Below are 9,753 nucleotides of genomic sequence, written 5' to 3'. Positions count from 1 at the left end.
CGTCTTCAGGCACATTCCCAGGTTGGAGAATCAAGAAGCGAACGATCTTGCTCAACTAGCATCCGGATACAAAGTGTCGAAGGAAAAGTTAGAAGAAGCCATTGAAGTCAGAGGAAGAGTCGTATCCACCAAGTTGTCCCCATCAGATCTGGAGTCAATAAGATTAGGATACGGTGACGAAGAAAACTTTGAGATATTCAACATAGATGATTCAGGAATTACAGACTGGAGAAAGCCTATCAAGAATTATCTACAAGACCCAAATCAGAAAGCAGAAAGAAGGATAAAATACAGAGCTTTGAGTTACGTACTTTTGGGAAATGAATTGTTCAAAAAGACTGCAGAAGGAGTCTTGTTGAAATGCCTGAGTGAAGACGAAGCCTACATAGCCTTGTCGAATGTACACAGTGGAGCGTGTGGCGCACACCAAGCAGGTCACAAAATGAAGTGGCTATTATTTCGACAAGGAATGTATTGGCCAACAATGCTGAAAGACTGTGTCGAATTCGCAAAAGGTTGTCAGGAATGTCAAGTACATGCAGGCATACCCCATGTCCCTGCAAGTGAGTTACACTCAATTATAAAACCTTGGCCATTCAGAGGATGGGCGTTGGACTTAATCGGGGAATCTCGACCAGCTTCCTCAAAAGGACAAAGGTACATTTTGGTCGGGATAAACTATTTTACAAAATGGACTGAAGCTATACCATTGGCGAATTTGGATCAAGAAGCAGTCATAGACTTTATCCAAAAATACATAATTTACAGATTTGGGATACCTGAGAAAATAACAACAGATCAAGGATCTGTGTTCACCGGTAAAAACATGCAGAAATTTGCACAAGAAACAGGTTTTAAGCTCCTTACTTCGACACCTTACTACGCTCAAGCCAATGGGCAAGTTGAAGCAGCCAACAAGGTAGTGATAAACTTGATTAAGAAGCATGTGGGGAAAAAACCTAGAAATTGGCATAAGACTTTGGATCAAGCCTTGTGGGCTTGTCGAACGTCCCCCAAAGAGGCAACGAATTCGACTTCATTCAAGTTGACTTACGGACATGATGCAGTTTTGCCAGTCGAAATATATCTGCAGTCGGTTAAAGTGCAAAGGCATCATGAAATCCCATCAGATACATATTGGAGTATGATGATGGACGAACTAGTTGATTTAGACGAGGAAAGGCTGCGCGCGCTAGACCTAATAAGAAGACAAAAGGAGAGAGTCGAAAGATTTTACAATAAGAAAGTAAGATTCAAGACCTTCTTAATAGGTGACCTTGTGTGGAAAGTAATCCTTCCTATGGATCGAAAGGATAAATTAATAGGAAAGTGGTCTCCTAAATGGGAGGGACCTTTCCAGGTTTTGAAAACATTTTCAAACGGCGCGTACGAAATAGAAGAAATAGAGAAGGATAAGAGAATCCTAAGAATAAATGGCAAGTATTTGAAAAAGTATAAGCCTATATTGCAGGAAGTAAAAGTAGTAATAGAATAAGTGCAAACATAATTGTGATAAGATGGGCCAAATAAAAATGGCATTCAAAAGTTATTACAAAGAAAGCCTCAAAGGGCTGAGAGTTGCTAAATAAATTCGACTACAAATTAAAATTGGCAAAAGTATCCTTCAAAGTGGCGAATTTCTGCCTCTGAAACTGGAGTCGATGATCACAAAGACTCTTGTGAGTAGAGAGAGTCTCAATCTCCTGACTAAGTTGCTGGGCTTTTTCTGCATGTCGAATACCCACCCTCAATTCTTCGTCAATCTCGCTCTGCTTGGGTTGCTGTATGGATGCCTTACGTTTCTCCTCTTGAGAGATCTTTTCTTGAAGTGCTGTTATCTGTTTTTTCCATTTTTGGATATTGTCATCACAAGCAGCAACTTCTTTGACATAAGTTTCAGAAAGCTTTTGCAATTTTGAAACCTTGTCAGTCGAAGTCGAAACGGCATCCCATTCAGCAGTTTGAGTTTCAGACTTGGAGGAGATCTGATTGGTGAGATCTCTTTGACGATGGAGATATGCAGTGGCCAAGTCAATGAGAGTCATCAGCTCCATCACAAAACTTCCAATCTCAGCAGAAGCTTCCAGGACATTCACTTGCTTCAAAATTTTCTTAAGATCAATATGAGCAAGGGAATTCTCTTCCAAGACTTTAAACAAATCGACATCGAGGATTTTCGTTTTAATTTTGGTCAAGATGTTGCCAAGTGATGGTGCTTCAGAAGTTGCCCCAGAAGTGGTCGAACTACTCTGCGAAGAATCCTGGAAATTAAAACGGGTGCTAAGCATGGCTTTCAGATACTCCAAAGGTCTTTGCACCTTGAGATTTTCAAGCTCCTCGCGAGAGAAGCTGGTCGAACCAGTTGATTTGCCACTCCCTTGGGTCCGGTCAGGAGCAGGTGGAGTGTTTCGCGTCGAAGTATGCTCAGCCTCTGTTTGTTTCGACTGGTTGTCCCCATCTCTGGCAGCTCCATCTTCAGGATCATCTTCGACCACAACCTCCATGTCAATGTCATCACCCTGAGGTGCAACATTTAATCCCGGATGAGGAGGAGATTCATCTTCAGAAGCTTCACCCACTGTAGTGTCGAATTCTGCTACGGTTTGCATGTCATGGTCACTTGTGGGGATATCTTCCTCTGGGGCTGTTTCCTCCAGAATTTTCTCAGGCGTTCTTTCGACAGCCACTTGTTCCTAAAAATAAATTCTAAGATTTAGAAGAAAGATGTAGGAAAGGCGAACATATGCTGTCGAAATAAAAAATTACCTCAGGAGTTTCAGTATTAAAGCCGGATTTCCCACTCCCCGTGTCTTTCGACTGAGGCTTAGCAGGAGGAGTACTGGTAGAATCCTTCCTAATTGGGTTAACGATGGATCTTTGGGAAGAGACCTTCGTGAGTTTCTTCTTCTTCTGAGGGGGAGGGATTAACTCTGGAGATTCGTCACCAGACTCTTCATTAGGGACTTTATCCTCGCCTCTCTCCTCTTCACTCTTTTTCTTTTGGATTGTTGGGGATTTTCGACTTACCTAGTCATGCAGGCCAAAGCCAGTTAGTTTTGAAAAAAGGGAAGAAGAATAATAAGAAGAGAAAAAGTTTTGTACCTTTGTCGAAGGCTTCTTAGCAGTACTGGGCGACGCTTCAACAACAGCTTTCTTAGCAGGGATCTTCACGGCTAAGGAAAGAAAGGAGATTAAAAAATAAGTGTAAGAGATACATGATAATATAGTTAGAATAACAAAAGAAAAAAATCGTGTTTTTCTATGAACACCTTCAAGAATGGGATCCTCCACGCGAACGTGTTCTATTCCAATATGAAGGTGTCCTGGGTATTCGCCCAGATGATACTTAGTCGGAACCACACGCTCAGCAGGTTTTTTGTACTGTTGACGGAGAATTTTCATAAAGTCCCCACAAACAAACCAATCTGGAAATGGAGGGCTAAATGCCACCCCAAATTCAGCGGTTGGCAAAGGAGGGAATTTTGGTGGATGATAGCTGAAAGCCAGGTCATAACGCGCCTCTGGTCGAAGGTTTGAAGGCAATGACAGTTTTTCAAACTTCTCCGTCAGTTTGCGTTTCAATTCTGCTGCTGCTTCATGTATGGTTCGACTAAGATCATCAGGTCTATACGCAGTTTCGAAATACTTTTGAAATTTCTGTATTTCCCTAATGTGTCTTTGAATACCTTTTTTGGTCCGATCCTGCACAAAAGCGAAAACATTTGTCAAATGTGTAGTAAAGGCAGTTACGTCGAAAAATCTGTTGGAGTAGTAATCTTTCCACCATTCGTCAAACTTAAGAGTGCATAAGAATGATGGTCGAAATATAACTGGTCGAATGTCGAGAGAATCATCAGCTAGTTTCTTCGACAGCTCTTTGCCTTCGTCTTCAGTATGAAGGGAGTTATAAAAGATGATGGATCCTTTCTTGGGAAATATAGGTCGAGGTTTTATCTGGATTAGGCCAAACTGTCTAGAAACAAGGTTGGGTTGATAAACTATCAAAGCAATTTGGTTTTTAGTGGTGTTACGGTAAGAAAAAAAGGAGCCTAGGGGTTAAGAATGATTCCCAAACATTCAGAAATGTATTTTCATCCTTTTGCATCTCCAAAGGCAGTTGTTGGGTAAACCACTTAGGTCCGATCTTTCTATCAGCAAAAGGTGCCATGGTCGAAGTAAATTGATACCTTTTAGCAAACATCATAACATAGCTTTTAAAAGCTTGTCGAAGGCTGATTCCTTCATCAGTTGGCGTTATTAGCACTAACCTTGGCCATTCGACAGTCCTATTTTTTACTTCTTCTTCATCTATTTCTGGTGCTACAGGAAGATTGGCTTCAAATGTGGCATTGAACCATAATTGCAAGAGCCAGAAAGGTCCTGATAAGTTGATTTTCCCTTGGGTTTTGGTGTTTTTTAAAAGATGTACGCTCTCACTCAGAGATTCATAAAGGTTCGCCAGAATCATTTCGCTCAAGCATAGTTTTGTGCCTGCATGAAGCTGATTGGCTATGGTAATGAATCTCTTAGCAACTTGGAGAGAGCGAGAATAAAACACATATTTGGATAGCCATAATGTTAGAAAAGCTATATGTTCGACATCTAAAACTTCAGTAGTACTCTTATCGTGATAATAGGACATGAATAAGGAGTAAGGTGCAAGGCTAGTCTCGAAAGCAATGGTATCTTCATTTAAGACAGTAGGGTCGAAATCTATACCATTGGGATGAAGACCAACAATGGCTGCTGCGTCGAAAAGGGTAGGCGTGACCATCCCACAAGGGAGGTGAAAGGTGTTGTAAGTGCTATCCCAGAAGTAGAGAGAAGTTAAAAGCATATTTGGACAAATATTGGGTCCTACTCTCGACAACTGGATAAGGTCGAAAATGCCTACCTCTTTCCAGAAAGCCCCTTTAACTTTTTCGATTTTATCTAACCAAGATACGTAGTCGGAAGGGTCTTTCGACCATGGGCAAGTTCTAAATATCCTGGGATAGTTCAAATAGGCTAAGTCCAACTCTCCAATATCCGTCGAACTCGATGAGTCTTTTTGTTCTACAACTTTCTCTTTAGGCTGAGGTTTTCTTCCAGCGCCTATGGGTTTGGTGTGAAAGTAAGATGGAAAAAATTCCTTTAAGCGATCTGGTTTAATCTCTAAATTTGGAAGGGGATCTAACATAGCATGACAATTTCCAAAAATAAGAACGGGGATTAATACCTGGGATTTATAGATGCATTCTTTCTCTTTCTCATTGGGAGGTTCTGGAACATACTGTTGATTTCCAATGGTCATTGGTTCTTTTAAATCATGCACAGGAGAGAAAGCTGAGTCTTGTTTCTTCTTGGAATGTTTGTTGCTTGAAGGTTTTTGAGGCGCCATTGCTAGGAAAAACCTAGGAAGATTTCTCAGAAAAATATGAAAAGCTTGAGAAATGGGTATGAAGAAAGGAAATCTGAAGCGGAAAAGGGTTTAAAGAAAAGGTTTATGGGTATTTATAGGAAGAAGATGTTGAAACGTTTTAGGATGGTAATGATGTTAGTGGGACACGTGGCCATTTCTGATGGGAATGATAAAGAGGTGGAAGTTGAAAAGAGACCATGATGTGAGGAAATGATGGTAGTAGGCTGTGAACGTGGGCTAGACGTGACATTGTGAAGAAAGTGTAATGATGGATCTGCATTGGAAATTGAGATTATCAGACTTGGATTTAATAAAGATTAAATGACATGGCATCAAAACACTGGTTGACAACAAATGACTGTTTCTCCAGAAAACGCAGTCGAAACGTCTTTGCTGGGGGGCAATTTGTATACGTGCGTTTTCGACGCCATGGGATTTGGTGTACAAAATGTTTCTTCCGACAAATAACAACATGGGATAAACGTTTGGCTAATAAATATGGTTCGACACTTCGACAAAGTGGAGGTTTCGACATTTCGACAAGATATCTGCAGCTGGGAAGACACCTTTGATAGACATGGAGAACATTGTAGTATATCGACAATTCGACAAAAAGCCTGAAGGAAGACGTCATTTCGACTTAAAGTACAAATTCAAATTCAAAAGAGTTGTGACGTTTGGCAGAAGACGCGTGGAAACATCTGGCGAAAGGAAGAAAGCCATGTGTCACAGTTTTAGGATTTGGTCGTTAGTAACAGTTATGTTATTTGTATATAAATAGGGTAGTTGTTATCGGAAAAAGGGGTGAACTTTTACTTGTACAGAATTCCTGAAAACACTCAAAGTACCCGTGTGAGAGAAAAGAGTTATATTTGGAACATGTATGTGTAACGAACACCAATTTCTTTAAAAGTTATATTTCATAGAAAACAAAGTTCTTTATATTTTCCCTTTACGCTTTCCAGTTTGTTACCTTTCTACGCTTTATTTTCGACACTTTACATTTCGTCAGTTTATTTTCTGCCATTTTACCTTATTTCGTCAAATTTACATCTCTTTAAACGCTTTAATCAACATTTCTTCGACGTAAAACACTTAGAGAACAAAAATGAAAGATATGAAAGTGGTTCTAGACATCTTCAAGACCATCTAGATCTGCACATGTCCTAGGATTTGTGTGGTTGATCCTGCAAGTAACCCAATTCTACAAGTTTTGGTAAACCAGAGGTTGTTCACCAAAATTCACAGCGAACAATGGGCATCCACATATCTTTGACGCACTTTGGGTTCCATTATCAGTAATTTTGTGTTTCCCACCTTTATCACAATCAAATATTAATTTTTTACTTCTCCCCCTCTTGCTTGTTTTAGTATCTGAACGAATGATAATACCAGTTACTTTATTATCAATTCCAACCTCTTTAATCCATCTGATCACCTCTCTCGTGTACCAAATCTTTCAGTCGTTAGAAACGCATAAGAAATATCTACACATATTTGGGGAAGATTTTCCATTCCTGCACAATAAAAAAATTTCAAAAAAAAAAATTGCAAATCGGAAGTCTTCTAAGAAGAGTTCCGGAATACATAAAAACAATACTGGAAGATTTTTTCAAAGAGTTCTGGTATGTGTCAATTTGTTTACCGGAACTCTTTCAATAAGTGTTCTGGAAAGTTTCTTTTTTATTAAACAACCGGAACTCTTTGTTGAAGTCTTCCGGTTTACTAATTGGTGAGTTCCGAATGTGTTTTGTTTAGTCTTCCGGTTTGGAAAAAAATACATACCGGAAGTCTTTTTCCAAGAGTTCCGGTGCAAGGGTGGAATGTGCAATTTTCGGAAGTATCAACTGAATGGTAAAAATGAAATGGTAAATTGGTTAAAACCAATTAAGGGTAAAATTGGTATTTTAAAAAAATTGTAGGGGTATGAGGCTAAACGTAGGGGTATGAAGTAAAAAATTTCTTGTTAATTGAGGCATAAATCCAAAAACAGGCCCAGATTGCAGCAAGAGGGGGGTTCAAACGGGCCTCACATCAGAGGCCCAATACTTGGCCAAAGCAAATTCAAGAATGCTTCCTGAGGGGGTGCGGACATGAGATCGTGTGGGCCTTAAGCCCATACTCTAGCAGTGCAGAATTTTGGGTCTGAGCCCAACGTGACAAGCCAAAACTCACGCTTCCGATTCCTCTTCCCAACTGTGAACCTTCACTTGAGTATTTCGACGGAGTGAAGCGTGTTCCATCGTCATGGCTTCAAACTGGATGCATCACTGCCATCGGAATCCTCTACACCGATTTCAACATCGAATCGCAACTGGATCGGAATCATGGCGCAACGATCTTCAAGAATAACACTTCGTTCCAACAATTGAACAAAGACGCGATCGAGATGCGATCCGAAAAGCGAATCTGAACCAATGTCGTCGAAACCTCCCTCAACTCGATTTCAATCATCATCTTCAGCAAATCGGTATTGCGATAACAAATCATATCTCCCAGCGTATGTGCACTCAAGAAAATGTGCGACAGATTGCAGAAAGATGACAAAAAAGTAACTTACCGATACAGTGGCTTTCTGGTGATAACAGGTATCCGCTTTCTTCTTCTACTCTATTTCGATCCACGTTTCTTCTTCTTCTGGATCATTCCGCTTTGTCTCGATTCTCTGTAATGTATCAAATTTTCTTCCTTCTTGAGAGGTTGAGTGACTGAAGTGTTATGTGTGAGAGAGGCGTGTTGTGAGCGAGAGAGGATGTGAACCAAGCCTTTGATCCCAGTGATGAGTCCTGTTTTTATAGAGGTCGAAAGTTGTTAGCAGAGTAAACTCTATTAGATCTCCGCGGCACCAATCGGTTAGGGGTGAAAACACCGTTAGTTGTGGAAATTTGCAAGAGTTAGTTGAGGAGAAATTTGAAACTGTTTTACAATTAAGCGCTTATTTAGAATTCTGTTAGAAATGTTTCAGTTAAGAGTTTGGAATTGAATCTGTTATCGTTAGTTTATTTGCTGCCAAACTTGTATTGATTTAACAGGGTGCATTGTTTTCAGGATAATGTTGTGAAGGCTTTTTGGAAGCTTCGGTTTCTACTGCGTTTTGAATTGTTACTGCAGTTTGTTTATTTTTGCTTTGTGTCGTTTCCTTCATTTTGGCGTTGTTGTTGTTCGTACTTTTGCGTACTGATGCTGCGCCCGTGTCGTTTCTGCATTTCGTTTTCTGCATTCGTTTGGCACCTTCTGCTATTTGCACATTGCACTTTTTATTTCAATTGTTTATGTTTTTGTTATGAATATAGTTGGACATGGACTCAAGCTCTAAGTTATTTGGATATGGATTTACAATTGGATTGGATATTTGGATTAAGAAATGGTTTGTACTATAACAACCGGTATAATATATATCTAGAATAATATCATACAAGTGTTAATAATTGGTACTGATCCAACATAAGTTCCTAATGTGATCAATATATATATATATATATATATATATATATATATATATATATATATATATATATATATATATATATATATATATATATACATGTCCAAACTAAAGACATCAACGGAACATGATATACAATAATGCCTAAACAATAAAAATCTAAGAATTATGTGCAATATCTTCATTGCACACAACTCCACAGCGGAAGATCATGATAAACAGCATCCCTTGAAACATCCATAATAGCATCCCTTGAAACATCCATAATAACTTCTCATAGATTCAACCTGTAAGGATTACCTGAAAAATAACAACAATAATGGGATGATATAATAATCTCAGTGAGTTCTCCTATCCTATGGGTCCACTCGGTTCTACAGGGTTTCTAATCAATATTCAACTCATAACCAACTCAAGTCAACAAGGGAATGAAGACTTGAGCGATGGGGAAACTATCTCGCAATTGTATGGCAACATGCATCTGAGTTCTCATAACTCAACCACGATCGTTATTACGTCTAAGCCAGGCCCGGTTCATGCATGCTCGTATGATTCGACTTTCGCGGTGGATATTAGGTTCTCCTATGGGACTCGAACCCACTTTTAAGAACCATCACTCGTATGGGACTTTACCCACTTTGAGTCTCTTTCACCGTACGGGACTCTAACCCACTTAGGTGTCCACCTTTCCCCCATGTCCGCCATGGTTGAGGCTCAAACCCAATTGAGGCTCGAATCATTGGTCCCACATCCCAATGCTTACTCATCTAAGCATACCAATAGAGATGTGTACCACCATAGAAAACACACATTATTAACACACGATCGGTTCCATAATCATCGGTTCCACGAACCATAACAAAATTCATCAATCATAGGTGACCTAATTCACCATAATACACAACAA

At 39.7% G+C, this 9,753-nt stretch overlaps 1 protein-coding gene and 1 long non-coding RNA gene across 2 annotated transcripts; one reads left to right on the top strand and one right to left on the bottom strand.

The window, feature by feature from the left end:
• Nucleotides 1-2,706: 2,706 nt before the first annotated feature.
• On the bottom strand, nucleotides 2,707-4,837 carry LOC127136803 (uncharacterized). The gene is made up of 3 exons (XM_051063325.1): nucleotides 4,621-4,837; nucleotides 3,103-3,173; nucleotides 2,707-3,027 (listed from the first exon to the last, which is right to left on the bottom strand). Exons 1-3 carry the CDS (start codon nucleotides 4,835-4,837, stop codon nucleotides 2,707-2,709), a joined length of 609 nt encoding a protein of 202 aa, XP_050919282.1.
• A 2,685-nt stretch (nucleotides 4,838-7,522) lies between these two features.
• On the top strand, nucleotides 7,523-8,717 carry LOC127074715 (uncharacterized). Its single transcript, XR_007786103.1, has 2 exons — nucleotides 7,523-7,989; nucleotides 8,450-8,717. It is a non-coding gene; the product is annotated as an uncharacterized LOC127074715 (long non-coding RNA).
• Nucleotides 8,718-9,753: the final 1,036 nt, after the last annotated feature.

Source organism: Lathyrus oleraceus, chromosome 4 (genome assembly GCF_024323335.1).
Source record: "Lathyrus oleraceus cultivar Zhongwan6 chromosome 4, CAAS_Psat_ZW6_1.0, whole genome shotgun sequence".
Lineage (NCBI taxonomy): Eukaryota > Viridiplantae > Streptophyta > Magnoliopsida > Fabales > Fabaceae > Lathyrus > Lathyrus oleraceus.
This window is presented reverse-complemented; position numbering and strand designations above follow the sequence as displayed.